The 20,334-nt window shown below is 38.7% G+C and overlaps 3 protein-coding genes across 6 annotated transcripts; 2 read left to right on the forward strand and 1 right to left on the reverse strand.

The window, feature by feature from the left end:
* The first annotated feature begins 1,736 nt into the window (after positions 1–1,736).
* On the forward strand, positions 1,737–7,362 carry slc35d2 (solute carrier family 35 member D2). 3 transcript variants are annotated; one of them, XM_061038726.1, is made up of 12 exons: positions 1,737–1,978; positions 2,117–2,150; positions 3,156–3,242; positions 3,329–3,396; positions 3,481–3,552; positions 3,984–4,052; positions 4,169–4,271; positions 4,862–4,954; positions 5,055–5,122; positions 5,205–5,283; positions 5,576–5,658; positions 7,059–7,362. In XM_061038726.1, the coding sequence occupies exons 1-12, from the start codon at positions 1,848–1,850 to the stop codon at positions 7,177–7,179; spliced, it is 1,008 nt and encodes a 335-aa protein (XP_060894709.1). In that variant the 5' UTR covers positions 1,737–1,847; the 3' UTR covers positions 7,180–7,362. The 3 variants fall into 3 exon arrangements, with proteins under 3 accessions (XP_060894709.1, XP_060894710.1, XP_060894711.1); XM_061038727.1 differs by having other exon boundaries at positions 1,901–1,978; positions 3,127–3,242; XM_061038728.1 differs by having other exon boundaries at positions 1,910–1,978; positions 2,117–2,163.
* A 3-nt stretch (positions 7,363–7,365) lies between these two features.
* On the reverse strand, positions 7,366–11,992 carry znf367 (zinc finger protein 367). 2 transcript variants are annotated; one of them, XM_061038729.1, is made up of 5 exons: positions 11,453–11,992; positions 10,466–10,616; positions 10,170–10,289; positions 9,662–9,800; positions 7,366–9,557 (listed from the first exon to the last, which is right to left on the reverse strand). In XM_061038729.1, the coding sequence occupies exons 1-5, from the start codon at positions 11,729–11,731 to the stop codon at positions 9,284–9,286; spliced, it is 963 nt and encodes a 320-aa protein (XP_060894712.1). In that variant the 5' UTR covers positions 11,732–11,992; the 3' UTR covers positions 7,366–9,283. The 2 variants fall into 2 exon arrangements, with proteins under 2 accessions (XP_060894712.1, XP_060894713.1); XM_061038730.1 differs by having other exon boundaries at positions 11,459–11,991.
* Positions 11,993–15,012: 3,020 nt separating this feature from the next.
* LOC132974579 (intracellular hyaluronan-binding protein 4-like) lies at positions 15,013–19,792 on the forward strand. Its single transcript, XM_061038731.1, has 8 exons — positions 15,013–15,426; positions 16,222–16,366; positions 16,549–16,692; positions 16,796–16,867; positions 16,961–17,035; positions 18,317–18,488; positions 18,765–18,953; positions 19,548–19,792. The coding sequence occupies exons 1-8, from the start codon at positions 15,204–15,206 to the stop codon at positions 19,611–19,613; spliced, it is 1,086 nt and encodes a 361-aa protein (XP_060894714.1). The 5' UTR covers positions 15,013–15,203; the 3' UTR covers positions 19,614–19,792.
* The last annotated feature ends 542 nt before the right edge of the window (positions 19,793–20,334 follow it).

Genomic DNA, 20,334 nt, shown 5'->3' on the forward strand with positions numbered 1-20,334 from the left:
AATGAGCAGTAACTCTCTCCCATTCATGTTAGCTCAAGTCAGAGCAGATTTCTAAGGTCAAGGTAGTCGCAAAGCACACTAATGAGAAGCAGTTCAACATCTGACTGCAAGTGCACTTACTGCTTTACCACATACCTGAGGCGGAATCCAATTAGTTAAAACTAAAATGAAAAGTGAAAGGGAAAAAAAAAAACAAGACAGGGTCACAGCAAAAGTTCCCATCACACACACAAACATGTCACAGCTGTATGCTGTTAAATCCTGCCGAAAGCTTAATCTGTCATAATAACTCCTCAGTAAACTGATTCGCCAGCATTTACCCTGTCAAAAACCTTTGGCTGTGGTTCATCTTTAAACAAATACAACCACAGAAATGGTTGTATAGCCTACAGACACATGTGTAGAACAAGACAAAGAGTTATCCTTTTCACTGTGAAGCCTTAACAAGTCTGATTCAAGATCGCCCTCAAGTGGAGACACCGATTTTGGTGTGCAAAAGAATCTCTCTTACAACTCCATTTGTTTTCCAGTGTCATTGTGTTTTAAACTCCTTCTCTGGAGATCCAGAAGGTTCAACAGAGAGGATGAAATATGGCAAAGTGTTATATGAAATAATATGAATAACCATGACATTTGATTCATGAATTTGTGTAAAGTACAATACTATAGTGTTTTCTCATGAGCATATTGTCATTACAAATATAACATTTCATGTGATTTTTTTCCCAAGACAGATGACATGACAACAGCATTGTGAGCATGAAAATGGTTTGTTATCGTATGTTTGATGGCAGCATATATGGCAGAAAGGCCGCTTTGCTTTGCTTGCTTATCTACTGAAGTGTGATGACTAAATCTTAGGCTAATACAGTTTAACTAATAGACCTAACTATCAGCTTACTCTTTGATAATAGGCCAATCAGAAAAGTGCTACATTTGTCATTCCATGAAAAAGAGTCGACTTCAGCCCTTTTCTGAAAGAAAAAATACAGTTAGGGTTCATTTACCATAATGCAGGTTTTGATAAGCAATAAGTCTTCCTTTCCACATAATCTACTTGTATGCTACTCTTGTTAATGCCCATGTTTTTAGACTTATGAGTAAAACTATCAAAGTTAGCCATTAGTTTACAATAGTTTATTGATTACAACTGGCCTTATAAAGCTTAACCAATTCAACAAAGTCATTAGCCACTACAGATTGTTACATGGTTTATAACTTTGTTGGTATGAATAAGCAAAAAAGATCCACACACCAAAGAGCTGTATGGATCTTTTTTTGCTTCTCCTACTTGTTTATTTTTTGACCCAGCACCCATTTGGGGTATGCTTGTCTTTTTTGATTTTTCATTATAATCTTTTAGGGTCATTCAAATTTTACAAGTTTACATATTGATGAAAGAATGATAAAAAAAAAAAAAAAAGGAAGTAGCCTATAAGCAAAACAGTTGATATTATCCACATTTAAACACTGTTATAATCAGATGACTACACAATCTAAACTCTGGTTTTCATACTCCTAAATAAAGTTAGTTTATTTTTGTTAAAACAAAGGTTTAAACGATTAACTAGACATCGTGTTTTTTTGTCGGTGAATATTTAAATAAAGTTTACAAATAGAAACAAAAAAGAAAATCAAGTCTGCTGATAAAAGTTTGTTTTGGCTAAAAGATTGAAAAAAAAAAAGAAAGAAAGTCGAACGGTTGTTGCGATGTCGTCACTTCCTGGTTACGAATGTCCACAGTAATGTACTCGACGACGCTGGTTCTCAAGGGTGGACCCCGCCATCCAGCAAGGACTTACCGCACCGTTAAACAACTTTAATAGGAGTCCTTTTAGTATCTAAACATGTCTGCCAAAGTCAGTCAGGAAGAAGCTGTTGAACACTCCGGACAGCTTAAGTTCCTCTCCGCGCTGTTTTACGCCGGCAGCTCGTTTATTCTAACGGTGGTGAATAAAACCGTGCTGACCACTTTCAGGTAGGGCTGATGTGTCGCTTTATCGTCCTGTCATTATTGGCGACCCTTGGTGTCAATGGAGGAAAGCTTGTTTACCAGTGAGTTCATTTTGGACTCATGTTTAGCCTGTCCTCTGATGTTGTTTTTTACCCCCCCCAGGTTTCCCTCCTACATGTGTCTAGGAATTGGACAGGTAAGTTGTCAAGGTGTGGATTTTTCTTCCACACTAAAAGACTACTATGGTCACTTTCAGATAATAAGTTACTATATGGTCACTTTCAGATAATGAGTTACTATATGGTTACTTTCAGATAATGAGTTACTTTCAGATAATAAGTTACTATATGGTCACTTTTAGATAATAAGTTACTATATGGTTACTTTTAGATAATAAGTTACTATATGGTTACTTTCAGATAATAAGTTACTATATGGTTACTTTCAGATAATAAGTTACTTTCAGATAATAAGTTACTATATGGTCACTTTCAGATAATGAGTTACTATATGGTCACTTTTAGATAATAAGTTACTATATGGTTACTTTCAGATAATAAGTTACTTTCAGATAATGAGTTACTATATGGTTACTTTCAGATAATAAGTTACTTTCAGATAATGAGTTACTATATGGTCACTTTCAGATAATAAGTTACTTTCAGATAATAAGTTACTATATGGTTACTTTCAGATAATAAGTTACTATATGGTCACTTTCAGATAATAAGTTACTTTCAGATAATAAGTTACTATATGGTTACTTTCAGATAATAAGTTACTTTCTGGTCACTTTCAGATAATAAGTTACTTTATGGTCACTTTCAGATAATAAGTTACTTTATGGTCACTTTCAGATAATAAGTTACTATATGGTCACTTTCAGATAATAAGTTACTATATGGTTACTTTCAGATAATAAGTTACTTTCTGGTTACTTTCAGATAATAAGTTACTTTCTGGTTACTTTCAGATAATAAGTTACTTTCTGGTTACTTTCAGATAATAAGTTACTTTCAGATAATAAGTTACTTTCTGGTTACTTTCAGATAATAAGTTACTTTCAGATAATAAGTTACTTTCTGGTTACTTTCAGATAATAAGTTACTTTCTGGTTACTTTCAGATAATACGTTACTTTCAGATAATACGTTACTTTCTGGTTACTTTCAGATAATAAGTTACTTTCTGGTTACTTTCAGATGGCCACCACTCTTGTTGTCCTTTATGTTGCAAAAAAGAGCAAAACAGTCCAATTTCAAGATTTTGACATCAGTATTCTCTTAAAGGTAAGCATGTTTCATTTGTCTCCATCATTATTCTTTATCAAACTATACTTAACTTTCCAATATATTGTCCTTGGCTGTCTTACCAGATTTTCCCTCTGCCATTGCTATATGTTGGGAACCATATCACAGGACTTGCAAGCACTAAAAAACTCAGGTCATCATCCGCTTTCACTGTTACCTAATTCAGTGGATATTTACCTTCCAGTGTCACAGTGCTCAAACGTCTTGTCTTTTACAGTTTGCCCATGTTTACAGTGCTACGGAAATTCACCATCTTGATGACAATGATCTTGGAAGTATACATACTCAGGTAAGACTACATGAGTTTGTTCTTGTTGCTCTGTTTGTCTAAACCTCTATCCCACTTTCCAAACCCAACAAAGTTGCTGCAGATGGCTGATTTTTTTTGTTTGACTTGTCACTGTTACTTTGCTAAATGTTGCTTAGTGCTGTGCTCGTGGTGGTAGCTTAATGCTGTGTCATTGTAAATAATAAAATAAAGAGTACGATGTCAAAGTGTCTTGAGATAACATATCTGATGAATTTGCACTTTATAAAGAAAGATTGATTGATGTACGTATCTCTGATTTGCTAATTATGGTTATAATTGAAATTGGACTTGTCAAAAATTATAGTATAACTGGTTCAAAGGAACAGTACATTAGGTATTATGGAGACACATAGAATCAGTGAATTCTGGTTTTTAGGTATTTATCTGAGTTTTTCTGTTGTTGCTTTTAGAAAAACATTTCCAAAACGCCTTGTGTACAGTGTTGCGGCCATTATCCTTGGTGCCATGGTTGCTGCAAGGTATGGATTTCTAGAGTGAACAAATTTAATAGAAACGGTTCATATATTGCTTAAAAAAATGGCAAGAGTTAGCCCAAAACACTTGTGCTTTTCCCTCTGTCTCTCCTGTCATCCAGCTCTGATCTGGCGTTTGATGTGGAGGGATACACTTTCATCTTGCTCAATGATGTCTTCACCGCTGCTAGCAGCGTGTACACCAAGAAGAAACTTGGCTCTGAGGCGAGTTTCCCTGCACTTTTTGTACAAATAGAGATGAACGTATTGTATTTCCTGACAGCAGGTGTGGTAACCTGCCTGATTTGGTTGTCTTTAACGGTCCAGTGCCAGACAAATAGAAGGTTAGAATATATTATATTACACTGCAGCTGCACTGCCAAAGAAAGAGCTTTGAATGTGTTCTCGCTTGTATTTGCATCGTAGGCTTTTGCTAAAAAATCTGTTGGTTTAGATTGTACTTACTGTTGAGGTGTCAACAAAGGTTTTCTTTTTGTTTAGTTTGTTGAGCATTACATTAAGTAAACAGGCTCTCGACTGCACTTTGAGTGCACACAGTCTACATACAGAAACATAAAGGAACAACAGGTTGACTCAATCACTCACAAACATTCAACATTTTAAACATGATTTGAATACTAACGATAGTTGATTTATTCAGCTTTAAAAAGTAAAAGGAGAAGAATTATGAGTACAACATGCAGGAAAACTGACTGTTTTCAGGTGAACTTGCTCACATTCATCTCTGTAAGTCTATTGTGTGGATGATTTTCATTATTGTACATATTTACATATTTTCCTCTTTTTCTGTTCAGGGTCTTGGGAAGTATGGTGTCTTATTTTACAATGCACTAATCATAATCATCCCCACTCTCTTGGCAAGTGCATTTACCGGAGATTTACATGAGGTATGTATATTAACTGTGTTACACTCTGTGTGTGTGTACTTCTATGCCTAGAACAGTACATTTTTCTCTCACCTGACCACCTTGTATAATTGATTTGCAGGCAGTCACATTTGAAGACTGGGTTGAAGCCACATTTATTTTTTGTTTCCTTGTCTCCTGCTTCATGGGGTATGTGCCTATACATCTGTTCATGCTGTTCAATTACTACCACATCTGCCAAGTGTTTAAAGTCTCAGTTATGCCTTTTCAGGTTCGTGCTGATGTATTCCATAGTGCTGTGCAGCTATTATAACTCAGCACTAACTACCGCAGTGGTTGGAGCAATAAAGGTAAAAACAGATAAGAAAAAAACTCTTTGTAGACCTAGCATAGTGATAAAAAATACCAGTAAGCACCGCTCAATACGGCTGAACTTGCAATGTAAAGAGTTCTTGAACATTTTCTAAAGGCTACACCTGGAACTAGATCTGCACCGAGTACTATTTACTTTAAATTCACAAGCCGAGTAACGTACAGGAAATGATTCACAGCCGGAAAGAGTTTTATCTTTACATTTTATTCGGTCAAGTTAGTACAAAGAAGATCACCGTTAACTTGTGTAATCATTTACGTTTTCTCCAGAATGTTGCAGTAGCCTACATTGGCGTCTTTGTGGGTGGAGACTACCTGTTCTCATGGACAAACTTCTTAGGCCTCAGTATTTGGTAAGAATTTTCTTTTTTTCCTTTCTAGTATTATTTTTATTTTATTGTTTTTATAATCATTGCATTATAACTTTTCCTAACTACAAGACATTGCCAGCAAAGTTAAATGAGCCAAAACAACAAAACCATATGAGGCAATAACATTTTAATCACTCATTTATTTCATGTCTTATAAGAGCAGATTTGCATCATTCAATTTAAATTCTGACCTAAACTTAAATTCAGATAAAAAAAAAAAGAGGATGTACCCACAGATTGAAAAGTTTGTTCAATGTTGAAAATACCTGTTGCTGTTTTAAGAACAGACACACAATGTGTGCATGTTGTCTTGATACACACTTTGAGTCCTTATCTTACTGTAGCATTTTCCAAATATGACAAGTGGGATATACACCATGATCCATCATTTAGTATTAAGACACATTCAGCACATTCTGATCTGAGAAGTACTACCGTATTTCCTGGCAAGAGGCCATGTGTTTTAAACTGTTAAAATACTTATTATACAACAGTTAGTTCTGACAAAGTATTCTGATTGGGCTAGAGGTATTCCATGCCGGCTGATAAAGAGAAGCCTAGCACATGGGACTTTTCACACTGTGAGATGTGGGCCGAGTAGGGATGTAACGATTCACTCAACTCACGATACGATTCTCTCACATTTAATTTTACAAAATGAGACTGTAGACAAATAATGACTGACAAAGATTCCTTTAGGGGCTGCAAACCCACTTGTCAGAGGTGTTTGGCCTTTTAATGTGTTTTGGGGTTTTTTTTCGCAACAAGGAGAGGTGATTGGAGCTTCTCATTGTGGTGTCGATTAAATGCTGCGTCGTGTTCGTTGTGTTATTTGTGTACTTCCCCGTCTTCTTGCAATATTTTGCACACAGTTTTTGTCTTGTCTGTTATCTTCTCACCTCTTTCATTTTCTGTCTTCGGGAAGCCAAAATGCTTCCGGTCTTCCGATTTGAAACACGGTGGTGCGTCCTCAATTTCAAAATCTTGCTCTGCAGCTGCCAACCGCCTTTAAAAAAGTTATTAGTTGGTTGTTTTTTTTATATTTTTTTTCTTTTGGTCTTAGACCTGTTGTATAAAAGCAATGTTACACCCAAGGTTGAGATGTTGTTCTGGATATCCGCATTTCTGTCATTATCTCTGGCATGAGGCCGCACAACTGGATCACAGTAGTGCTGATATTCATTACAATATCACTCCCATTTCTTAACTAGAATATGCTGCATTCTAAATAAGACCTGTTTACATGACCAGTATCAAAATATGAATATGATCATATTTGGTTAAGTAGGGTTAGGTAAACACATTCTGACTCTGGCAGCTAAGTGGTAACGACACATTTTTATTTCCTAACAATGTCATGGTTTTATCTTTTTGTCTTGCAGTATGTCGGGTGGACTAATGTACTCATACTTCACCTTTAACATCCAACCATCTGAGGGGAACAACGAGGAGCTGAAGATTCATGTTACAGATGATTCAAAAGGGAGGTTCTCCACAAATTAAATGGACGATGTTTTAGCATTCACCACTAGGTGGCATTGTTCTGCTCCATATTGGAGCGTATTATCTTCTGCACTTATTTTTTTATATTCTTTTAAAATCATTCAACTGACACATAACTTGTTTTTATATATTTGATGTTTTCTTACTATGAAATCATGACTGAATAAATTGACAGTAAGTGCATGTTTTTTTTTTGTCAGGTTCAGTGAATGTTTATTGAAAACCAGCCATCTTAGAACAGTGTGGACAGTCTGTCAGAGAAATCTTTGAAATGTGGAATAAATGTCTACCAAGCAAGCTCTACACATGTCACAAACAACAACTGTTGGGAGGATATTATTAGAGGGACAAAACTGAAACTAAAATTCAACTTCAAAAGCTCTCCACAAATTGTGCACACTCCATATTCTAACAAACACAATGTTTATATATTAAATGCCATACTCTTGTCAAACCACAAAATAGACTACGGGTTAGAAATGCTTCAAAATATACTATGATTGGGTACAATAAATCATTTGGTGTTTTGATTATCAACATTAAACTTGCCTTCCAGTTTCACTTGAACTCCACAAGGGTCATTTGTAAATTAAGACAGATTCAAACATAGCTTGACTGATAGGTTATTGGTGCAGGTGTCCCAAAAGCAACCAGGGGCAGGGAAGTTATGAGAGGCTTTATACAGTGTTGAAAAGATGTAGTGTTGCTTTAAAATTAAAGAAAGAGCACCCAGCACTACACAAACCAGTTTCTGAAACCCGGGTGCCATATTGTCTGGAAAAGTACTGAATGACTAATTTAACCTTCAGTGCATTGCAAGCGTAATCCAAGACTTAAGTGCTCAACTGCAATCAACAGGATGTATAACTATACGCTTAGAGACATGTTAACCAAAGATATGGATAAACACAAATGTATGTCATAACTTAGCCTTTGAAAATGAGATGACATATACTACTATGATGCCTGGACAGTAAGCTTGTTCAAATGTCATAACTTAAATCATTTTTGATATCACCTGTTCTAAAACAATACAATGTTACTAATGATTTATAGAATCAAGGAAAAAAAAAAAACTACAGATAAGCCATTTTTCACAGAAAGCTGAGTGAAAGAGAGACACAATCTAATTAGCACAAATAATGTGCAAATTTGCCTGCAGTGCTTTTTTGGTACTTAAAACCAAAAAATCAATACCAATTTAAGGATTCAACTCTTCCTATGGCCTTGGGAAGTTCTGTAGATGCAGAGATAAGTGCTGAATGTGTTCAAGTTTGGGGTTTGTTGTGACTATAACCAGACCTTTGGATTAGGCTTGCAATGATCACCTCTAATTTCAATATATATATAAAAAAAACGACTATGTTACATGCCAAACTGATCCAGCTACCCTGACATTTATTTTCTCTCTCCTGTCTTCCACCTATGCATATACTCCTTAGAGAGTGCCGAGTAGGTGAACATCAAATCTCAGTCTGTCGGAACCTGTCTCAGTCATTCCTACAGCCACTGCTGTCACACGTGGCAGTGATGCTGTGCTTAACAATGCCGGAGATGAAACCTGCGAGACATCAGACAGTTGGAACACAACTTAATAATTTCTATGTATGACCACACCCTGTATCATTCTGTCCATCTGAGCTTAATCCATATATACATCAGTCATACACACTCATAATATACTTTTAAAAAAAACTCGTTACCATCAAAGTGCAAACAAAACAGATCAAAACATAATAGGTACACTTTCTTTGCCTTTAGAAGACAGAAGAAAGCGAGACATTCTTCATGTTGTCAAATCTACAATTATAGCAGCCTAAAAGGATAAAATGGAAGCTGAATAAGGTGCTTTAGCTTGTGCCTTCCTGCTGCTGTGGGTGGGGGGTGTAGATGGTGGTCGTGCATTAACACTGATCTCAGGCCAATTCAGCTCTTTCTCAAAGTCTGGTTTCGCAACTTGATTGGAATAGTCTAAACTAGTCATCGATCTGCATTTATGAACATTTTGTAGCTACAGCACACTGCAGGAAGGCGGGTTGGGGATGGAGGTATGAGGGACGGGGAAGGGGAAGGGGGAGTCCGGGATCATGGAGTGAGTGGGTGTTTAGGGAGACAGGTTGTTGGCCAGCTCTATGAGTGCCAGAGCGCCGTGGAGACGCTCTCGTTGCTCCTGTAGGCGGCGCTTCGCGGCACCTCCTCCTCCTCCTCCTCCCTGGCTGCCCTTCTCCTCCTCCATGGGCTCGTCCTCTTCCCCGTTCTCTTCATCAGAGTGGAGAAACTCCATGGGATCCTGCTGCTCTTGGTCTTCTGTTCTTGCTTTCCCCTGAGCCTTCAGCTTGGTGGTGGTAGGGGCACGCTGCTCACGGGTCTGCCAGTACCTGCGCGAACAAAGAGGAGGATGATGAAATACAGCTTTAAGCAGTTAATGACATGAAGGCTCCTGGTACAGAAAAGAGGACTGGTATCTGCAGCATTCTCTTACTTGGCCAGCCACTCTGCTACAGCCTTATTATCCACAGACTGGGCCTTGCCCTGACCCTCCTTTGGTTCCTCTCTCTTCAGACGAGAGAAGGGATGGTTGGGACAGTGACGGTTAGCATGAGTGAACCGATTGCCACATCCTGCAGAGAAAGACACAGATATGAATAACTGCAGTGAGAGTAGTGGATGTGTGATTTGGAACAGAAAGGACGTGGACTGCCTGACCATTTGTGTATTAGTTATGTTATTGAAAGAAAGCAATAATAATCCAGTGAGTCGGTGTGATCTGTGTTTCTTCTGTTCTGTTATCAGGTACTTTCCAAATGCATCAATTGTTGCTCGCTCAGTAGAAATACTTCAGTTAGTCTGTTTGCTATATTTCACACCACTGGAAAGTCCCAAAAAAGTGAGACAACCTTAACTTCCACTTTCCCTTTAACAGTATTCAATTCAGCATAATAGTATGTTCTTTGTACACACATTAAAAAAAAAAATACATTCAAACCTACCTTTCTCAGAGCAGACAAAGGGTTTTTCTCCAGTGTGCAGCCTTTGGTGCGTTTTCAGCTGACCACTCTGGACAAATGCCTTCCCACAGTTTGGGTAGTCACACAGGTAGGGCCTTTCTCCTGGAGGAGACAAGAGATTTTTTTTTTAGGCAATGTTCATTGCTTTATAGTTAACTTGTTATGACACAGTTCTGCTTATATGATACATGCAGTAAAAAAAAAACCTAAAAATTCACATAAGGAACTGGGAAGCCAATATACTGAAATGCTTTTTTTTGCTATTCAGTCTCCCTCACCAGTGTGTGTCCTCTTGTGAGCCTGCAGGGACTTCTCTCTGGGAAAGACTCGGTTGCAGATGTTACAGCGGATCCGGCTGGATGATGTCTCCCCCTCGCTTATGAGCTCTCGGACAGTGTCAGCCCGTGGACGCCCTCTGCGGATTCCATCCTGATAGCAAAATAACAGAAAGGGTTTTTATAACTAAATGAGTAACACTTTAAATAAGTATTTCCACATGCAGATGTGGAGCATGATTTGGCAAATACAGCTAATATATTCTTACACTGTATGATAATCTCAAAAGAATAACATGTGAATAAAGTCCAGGGTACACTTTTAATGAAGATCTCAGTTGATACTTAGTCATTACAAATATACCTGTAGTAAGAGCATCGTGTCAACATAGCGTCATTTAGTGAAATGCAAATGAATGTTACTCATTCTGAGCTGATCTCACGTGTCACAGTGAAGCAGGGCAAACGTCGGTTGATCATAATGCATTCACATCCGGTTACATTTTGGCGCGCGATTAGACGTCATGTAAGAGCAGCTGCTCCAGTACCAGGAAGTAACTGGGGTTTAAAATCCACCATGTCACACCCTATTGCGCGGGCGTTTTTGTTAAATGACTCTCCATCTTGGCCATATTTTGGGGGCCAACTTCACACAAACGCAAGCTTTGAAATGATCCTTTCGAATCAAAGTGTCGGTTCTTCTCTAGACTGCGTCCATCTACTGTGACAGATGTTGTTTCTAAAATATATTTTTTAATATAATGATGCTTGAAGGGCTCTCTACCTACAGCTGGACTAGAGACTTTTACAATGAAGTTACATGTTATAATAAATGAATTACATCAGTATTTTTGGGCGGTATTGTTGTCAACTTCCTCAAAAAACATGATTAATAAACAATATACTTTTTTTAAAAGTTGCACACTCAGCTTGTGCATTCACACCACATGTAGCGTTTAAAACATTACGCACACAGTAAGTCGCTCTTACCCCGACCTGATCAGGTGAAGGAGCCGTGTCCGCCTCCCTCGCTGTCTGGGTCCCGGTAGGTGAAGAAGCCCCGCTTACAGATCCAGGGCTGAGTGTCACATTGTGGGCGTTCTCCCCCCATTTCCACGGGTAGACCATGAAGTCGCTAAACCCGGGGCTTGTAGGTGTCAGGGCCTCAGCCTTCCTCGGTTTGATCGGTGTGGTCTTAATGACAGACACCAGAACTCGTTTGGGAGAGTCGTTGCAGAAAATAACGTGCGGGTGTTTGTTCTCGGTCATTGTGAGGATGTCACACCAAAGCAGGGAATGAACTGAAAGCGGTATAACTTTGTAACTCAACAAAGTACGGCTAAAATTAATAAATAAGCGCGCCTTCTCAGTCTGGAGTGAATATTTCCTTCATTTCCAAAGAGGTGTGAGAAAGGAAGAAAAAAAAGAAAGATCGTCCTTCGCTACAAAGTGTCAAAAAGATACAGTCAGAAAGGTGATGATTGTTAGTTTCCTTCTTGTTGCAGAGGGTCCTCTGAACTGGCCGGTGTGCGCCCACAGGAGCGTCGTCCCGCGTTGCAAAATCGCGCCCGAGCAGTGAACTGACCAATCAGCTGCGGGAATCTGATCCCACGTGTCAAACGCACCAATCGCAGCGGCCACATTGATCCACTTGGCCAATAGAGAGAGCTGAGGACAGTCTGTTGTGTGTTGATTGGTGCAGAGGTTTTTGTCCAATGACATTTGAACACTTGACGCGCTCTTGCGGCTAAAATAAAGATTGGCCAATGAGGAGGATCGGGAGGCGTACGTTCGTGCCGCGCGTTAACCAATCAAAGTAAAGGGCGGTTAATTTTTCATCGCAGACGAGCAGATGGCTCTTTCCCGCGCTGGAGCGTCTGTTTATGTTGTTACATTTCTGTGTCAATTTAAAGGGAAGGGCAACGGTGGACCCAGAGGCGCCAAAGTGACGTAATCATTTAGGAGGGGAAATAGACCTATTTGAACAAAGGGCATACTGTGTGACAAAACATAGATACAGAGGGCTATGTGCCTTTAAGGGAAAAAAATGACTAAACAAATTAAATTGAACTCTTCTGTAATTCTCCTAAAGCCGCCAATTCTTTATTTTTTTTTAAAGATTAGTTAATGGCAATGTCAAAAATTGCTATAAAACACATTCTTGAAGCTGACATCAATAATTGAATAAATGATGCCATCAATTAAAAACAATCTGGCATTAATTTGGATATTTAATTTGATCAAGTTTGGTTTTAGCAAAGGCCTAAAGGTTACAGCTCTGCAGTGGTATGAATAGGCTACTGAAAACAAGTGTGCAGTCATAGTTTCCCATTCCCTTCACTGCAGTGAAACAGAGACTTTTCTGTTGTTTTATTAGCTCTTCCATTTGCTGCCAGCATGTTTTTCGTTTTCCATTCATTCACATTTTACTCGAAAAAGGCAATCAAACACTAGGCCTATGTATTTTTACTATGATGCAGGCCTACATTATGTCTCTAAAATGTAGACTATACAGATTCACTAACAAATAGACATTTACCAGAGTATTTAATAAATATCAGTTCTTTGTTGTTGATAGGCCTAAATAATCAAGTTCATGATATCAATACATTTCAATGGCCCCATGCACTAGGCCTATATACTCTTTTTTGTGTGTCCCCGGATGTGATATGTAGGCTTACTGTTACAGGGATACACGTTTCTATAACTCCCAAACCTAACCTGTCGAATACAAATGACACCACTTGACTTGTGCTTTTCGCTTTGACCACTAGATGAAGCCAAATTTCATTTTGTAAAATAGAGTGACACAGTTTTTTTGTACTTTATTGAACTCAGAGGGTCTTTTTCAGTGTGATCATTCATCTAATGGTCAATGAAGGGGAATCCAGTTTTATCTTAACACTAGGTTAGCCCAGAAAAAAAATTGCAGTTCATGAACCATTTTGAAGTGTGCACAGATTTCCGTTAAGTAAAATCAGTGTAATAGGCCACACAAGGAGCATAAACATGCCTTCTTTAGAATATCCTGTTGTTTAATTTTAATACTAAGATGTAGCCTATAGGCCACTTTGATGACGGCAGGTTTGATAAAATGATGAAAATGTTGTAACCTGATAGTGTGTAGGCGTATAGAGGCATACTTACAATAAGCTACGAAAACAAGACAGTCATAGGCCTACATTTTATTCTCAATTAATGTGGACTAACCACTGTTATTTTCATGGTTTTCATGGCATTTGTGTTCATGCAGTACTTACCTGTAATATACTAAAGGAGTAATTTGACAAGTTAATTTGACAATGTAGCCATAGCCAGTCTTACTTACCTGTATGCCCTGTAAAGGTATGGTTAATAGGTGTATTTGAGTAATTAGCCTGGGTATTTTGACTAGGTAACCTGTGAAATGAGGAGCAAGTATGGTACAGTGGGTGAAACGTTCAATGTATGTAAGTGTTCATGTGTATTCTAAGATGTAGTATGGTTTAGCCCTTGTTTATGAAGTATTAAAGTAATAGCAAGGTAGCAGTATTCAGTAGCTGAAGCCGACAGAGCAGAAGTAGTAGTCAGTACGTGACGCTTCTGATCAAAACTGTATTTTTCATATTTCTTACAGGAAATAAATGTGTTGCACCGAGAGTGAGCGTTGCTTCATTCTTAAACCTGTAACATAGCCACAATATGAATGTGATGATGCTGCATTGACAATTAAATATTCATGCGTATCATTTTTTTGTTTGTTATATAATCCTACTACCGGTTAGGGAAGGAAGTTGTCTTCTTCGCCACAAAGAACCTGCTGCAGCAACCCTCCAGCATCATAACCTGTAGGTCAAGAAAAATAATGGGCGTAGCCACTAAAGTACAGCAGGGCTGCAGAGCTGGGCTTCAGGGCGACTAATTGATATTTTAATTAAAGGTCGTCGGTCACTAAAATACCTAAAACGAAGCCAAAGGTGGCTGCACTACAGTTAGCCGTAACAATCTCAATATGCTAATTAGGTAGCTCAAATACTTGCTTATTCATATTGTCAAACCGAACACCTAGCCAACATTAGTATTGATATTGATTGATATTGAGATATTTGTACTTGCTGTAAATTAAATTAGGATTTAAATATTCATTCTGAAATTTAGTTAGCTGATACTTTTGCCCATTTATATCCCAAAGCCCTATCTAGAAGAGTTAGCAGGTTGTTACTGAACCTCTTAGATCTCTTTATTCTCCTGATTTGTGCATATTTTAGGTGGCAATATCTGTTTTTGCGTCCAATGTATATAATTTAAACGAGCAAAAATAATTGTGAAACATATTTCACCAGTAAGTGGAAAGTTAAGATCTGATTAGATACAGTTGCATTATTGTTGTGTAAATTTAGTCTTGGCTACATTTGACTAAGAATCACAGCACTTTTGCCATGTAAGCAGAATTTAATGCAACATTAGTAAAGGACTTGAGCCAAGTCTGTGCAATGAATATTGATTAGTGAGTAGCCAATCGATGAGCAGAGGGGCGTGGCGTCGTTTGTCTCCACACGTGCAAGCAATTAAAACTATCCTAAAACTCTTGTGTGCATTTAGTTGATGTTCAGAGGGGCAGCAACTTATCACCCGCGGCTCCTTTCCGTTGTTGGGGTTTTATTTTCGCTGTTTGGTTTTTGAAAGTTATCCGTTCATCTTGAGGAGGAAATCAACATTTGAACTTTCCCCCCCCCTCCCCTTCATCATACACAGGATAGAAATGCTGCCGGACGCTTACGGCTGCGCTGTGGCAAACAGGTTCGGGAATCTTCTGGATGACGATGCTGACCCGTTCGACCTGATCAGCAAAGTGGAAACGGAGAAAAAGAAAAACAAGAAAGAAGGAGATGATAAGAAAGGCAAGCAGAAGAAACCTGGTCATAAGGAATCACAGAAGGACAGACGCCTCCCCATGGCGTCGAATAGTCAAGACCCCATCCCCGGTGAGCTGAAAGCTTGTCTGCATTGTAGTGTCACAACCCAAATGTCCCTGGTAGCTGCTGGTGTTTCTAGATTGTACAGTCCAGCCAAGAACGGGCAGTTTGCTCAGGCTTTGTCAGCTGCTGATGGTGCAATGTCAGCAAAGCTGCTGGGCACATGTGCAGACTGTCAGGGGTGGGTAGTCCTCACTTTTCTTTGTGGGGTCACCTGAAGCCAAATGACATTGACTTGGATTTAAAGCTCAAACATCTGTTTTGATACATTGCTGTTATTCCTGAAATGACAGTTTACCAGTGTAGAGAAAAATAAAATCCAAAACATTTTTTGTTGTGTTGGGTAAAAAAACAGATGTGTTGTGACTGGAGTACATTTCTTAGAACCATGAGTTTTCTTTTTTTTTCCCAAGATCTGCATTTGAAAGGGTATAGTTAGTACATGCTAAACAACATTTTAGATGCATTTTTTTCTGCTCGCCATCCTTGCAATAAAACATTTGAACACTTTCCCTAAAAGGTGGTTCATGTGGAGTTATTCCTTTTTTTTAAAATTTAAAGATAAACATTTTGATTGGACTCCTTATTCATGTTTGATTTTCTCAGACCCATTATATCCTGTTGTCAAGACAGAAATGTGTGATGACTGTAATCAATAGATTTGAAAAGAAAAAACAGCGTGATTAGAAATTAAACTAAGAGTGCTGGGAATTTTAAATGTCTAATAAACACTTTTGAGGTTTTTTTTAGACATTGTGTTTTCCAAATGTTTTTTTTATTCCTCTTTACACTTTCTGTCCTCAGTCCGCAAGCAGCAGCAGGCACGTCCTGGACCTGTGATGGAGAGCGGAGATGGCAGAGAGGAGGCCCACAGTGGCACAAAGAGGGCTGCCTTTGGGGACCGTAGTACCACCCAAGTGGACTACCCTCAGGAGTTTTCCGTCTCTCAGTAAGTTTTCGTACTCATAGGCAAAATCTTTTTACGTGTTTTTTCAAGACGCTGCATTTGTTCATTCAGTATACTACCACCACCGTCCAAAGACTCCCCGTGTCTAGCAATACTCACCTGTTGAGTTTGAAATGAAGAATCTGGGAGAGGAGTAACTGGGTTTAAATCTTATTTATCCCCAGGCCTTCCTACAATGTGGACTCTGACTTTAGAGGCAGAGGGGGCTTCAGAGGTAGGAGAGCACCAAGGGGTGGAGGAGGGTACACGAGGAACCCTGACAACTTCAACCTGCGAGGCAAAAGAGAGTATGATCGACACAATGGAACGTAAGGCATCTTTTTGTGACGAAGCAACCAGCAAGTTCTAAAAGCTCATGCTCTTATTCTCTGTTAATGGTTTATTGACAGCTTTTCTAACTTTTCATTGCAGCGGTATCTCTCCTGAGGAGAAGAGAGGGGGCAGAGGACCCTGGAACTGGGGCTGTGTTGATGAAGCTGGAGGGTAAGGGAACGTCTTAACAACATGGCAAAGACAACATCTATACTGTGGCACATAACGGCGCACTTCTCTATGCCAATGTTTCTTTTTGTGAAGCGAACTAATGGAAGTGACGTCTGATACTCCAGTCAAATCTGAGGAACCCAAAATACCTGTGGAGGAGGAGAATCAGTGAGTAACACCATCTGTCTTAACAATGATACCAGTGCGACATCAGCTGTTTCAGTAGCAGATATATCAGTCTGCAGTCAAAGTCTGTCTAACATTAAGAATACATAGTTTCAAAAAATCATGCATTTTTGTTTGAGTCATAGATTGTAAAATAGAGACAGAAAATCCAGAATCTCTGCTCTTTCTTTTCAGCTTATTTAAAACTAGAATGAAACTCATCACTCTTTTTTTTTACTGCGAAGACTGTGTTTTTTTTATGCAGGCTCAAGGTGTTTAAGGTGGATCAGAAGATAATGGGGGGTGGGCGGCTGTGGCTCAGTGATTGTGGGGTAGTTAATACTGATGGACACTTTTCACGTGTGTAAAAATCACTTTGAGGAGTCAGAAGACCAGAAAATTGCTATACAAGCTCAAGTCCTTTTTACCATAATGTTTTGGTTTTATCAGGCTATGTTGGAGAGCATCATCAGGTATGGGATGTTGGCGTGGTATGATGATCTCTCTGTTAAATTGTAAGCTTCATCTGGTGCAGGCTGCCATGAAGTCAATGTTTAAGCTGTCTGTTCTGACAAAACTGAGTCCCCCGATGCAAACTGAACCATTTTCAAAACTTGTTTTTGCCCACCTCATTTAGAGTTCTGAATAAGGATTCTTCGGCTGTATGAGTTTTCTCTTACTTGGTTGTTTTTTTTACAACATGTGGCGTACTTATGGTTGTCATCGCTATTTACTTCTGTTTACATTGTTATGGGTTGTTATTTAATTTTGTATTATTTATTGATCGTGCTGTAGGAACAGCTAAATGTTTGCAGCTCTCGAGTCCAAGACAAATGGGGACAATAAAGTGTATCCCCAACTTTTTAGCTGCATGTGCACTGATGCTCTTTTACACAAATGAAGTTCCTCATGGATAAATACATTTTTTTTTTAAATTAAATTTATCCCTGACCACTTGCAGCAAGTAGCCACTACTTCTTGACCTTGAAATTGGCTCTTGTGTATTGGCACAGCAGAAACATCTAGGTAATGTGAAAGTTGATAAGTTATTAATTGAATAAAAATGAACCAAAATCTTCCACTTTGTATTTATATGGTGGATACATTGTTTCATATGTTAATGTTGCAACAATAAATAAAAAAAAAAGACTTAGTCATTTTTGGTACATTTAGTACACCTGCTGGCTCCTGACAATATGCCATGTATTTTAATTTCTTCAAGCCTCAAAGTGTAGACAATGTCAGAAAGGGAACTGAAACATGTACTTTCTCCAATCATGACAGGGCAATAGAAGTAGATGGCGAGATGGTGGTCCAGGTTGCCATGGAAATGACCCTGGATGAGTGGAAGGCTCTGCAGGAGGTCAGTCGTCCCAAGGCGGAGTTTAATATCCGCAAAGCAGAGAGCGCGATTCCCTCCAAAGCCAAGGTTATCCACCAGTCAAAACACCTGGAGGTGAGTATGTAAAGCTCTCGTATCACAGGTCAACTGAGCACTGATGAAAGAGACATCTGTGATTTGGCAGGAAGGGTTAGCTTCTAAGATACATTATTGAAAGCTTTATCTGTCTGTGATGTTCTTTAGAAATCTGTAAACTATACAAACGGTGAGATAACTGAGGTATGCACAGGGATGGGCATTTTTATCAAAAAACAAACTTTTTCAGAATTGAGCTGCTGACTAAAGGAAACCGTTTTTGTGTACTGCTAACCGTTGGCCTCTAATCCTCAGAACCTCAAAGAGAGTCCTGAAGACTCCATGGAAGATGATAGCCACTTCCTCCGTAGGTCTGTGAACGACATCACCTCCCTTTTGGACATCAATTTTGGGAGTCTCGGGCGCCCCAGTCGTGGGGGTCGGGGAAGAGGACGAGGTGGTCAGACTAGTCGTCCAGAGAGAGCCAAACCCATAATGGAGAGGGTATGTTAGCAACATGGGAGAAGTGTATCCCTGTGGAACTAGATGGGACCCCTTACCACGTTGTAGCAATAACTGAACATTTTAGTATCGCTTTGTTTTACATGTGCATTTGAGTTTAGCATTAATTTATTGTGAAATGCATTCGTTGAAAAGTCAGTCAATGTGCCAGGCACCTCCCAATGATCAAATAAACAATGAGCATTGTTCTTAGAAAATAACAATCTGGACAATAGAGTATGAACAGAATGCCCCTGATGCAGACTAAAAGAGGCATCACTTCCTCAGTACCATGGAGAATTCAGCTGCTCAACAAGCTCTGGTTTTATAGTCTGCACTTGGCACTCAGCACTGTATTGGACCTGCCCGTTGACATTGCTTACATGTAATGACGCTTTACGTTGTTGTTTTTTCAATTAATTTGTTTCATTGAGTTTTTGGATGTTTTGTGTTTTTATTCCATTCAATAATGGCTTTATGCATTCAAGCAGACAGGAAAAAACTAAAATTTCTAGTCCTTCAGAATTCAAGGAATATACATACATTTTTTTATAAGTGTGTTAATACATTTTGTGCTTTTTGTGTTAATCTTACCAGGAAAATGATCCAGCTCCAAACCCGAATGACCCAGAAGACTTCCCAGCACTATCTGCTGGAATTTAGCTGAAATCACATCTTGGTTTACCTCCTGTGGGGAATAAAGGTTGCACTTCACACTAGCTAAAAAAAAATATAACAGTTTATATGTTTCTGCTGTTCTTAAGGTTTGGGGTTTTATTTTGTTCTGTTGCACTCAAGGCGCACTGTTTGACTTCTGAAGAATAAACGCTTTTGCAAGTTTATCTTGTAAGTGTACTTTTATCTTCCCCCAAAGCAAACACTGATGACTTGTACTGAAGTGGACGTTTAGACATGTGTTAGCAGATATTGCTGAGTTCCATTTACCTCAGAGCTGTGAATGACCGTCACACTAGGGGTGGGGGATATGGACCAAAACTCATATCGATATGTATTTTATTAACAGTGAAAACACAGGAAAAATAAACTACCTGTTTGTGAATTTAAAAAGTAATATTATAAAATAAAAATGTTCCTTAAATACAATGAGAGGAGAGGGGTTAAGAGGAACAGTCAGTCAGTCATCATCAGTGAGATGAGAAAAAGGTGACCTAGCACCTCTAACGTTATTTTAATGCAACATGAACGATATTGTTTTATCCTATATCTTGTTTGAAAATACACCGATATATCTTAAAAACTCGATATATTTCCCAGCCCTACGTCACACCCGAATTAACTGCGTTCCAGTTTCAAGTCGGAAAAGCAACATGGACCAGTTGCCTTTGTTTTGTTAACTAATAACAGACGATAACAGCATGCAAGT

This window comes from Labrus mixtus, chromosome 5 (genome assembly GCF_963584025.1).
Source record: "Labrus mixtus chromosome 5, fLabMix1.1, whole genome shotgun sequence".
Lineage (NCBI taxonomy): Eukaryota > Metazoa > Chordata > Actinopteri > Labriformes > Labridae > Labrus > Labrus mixtus.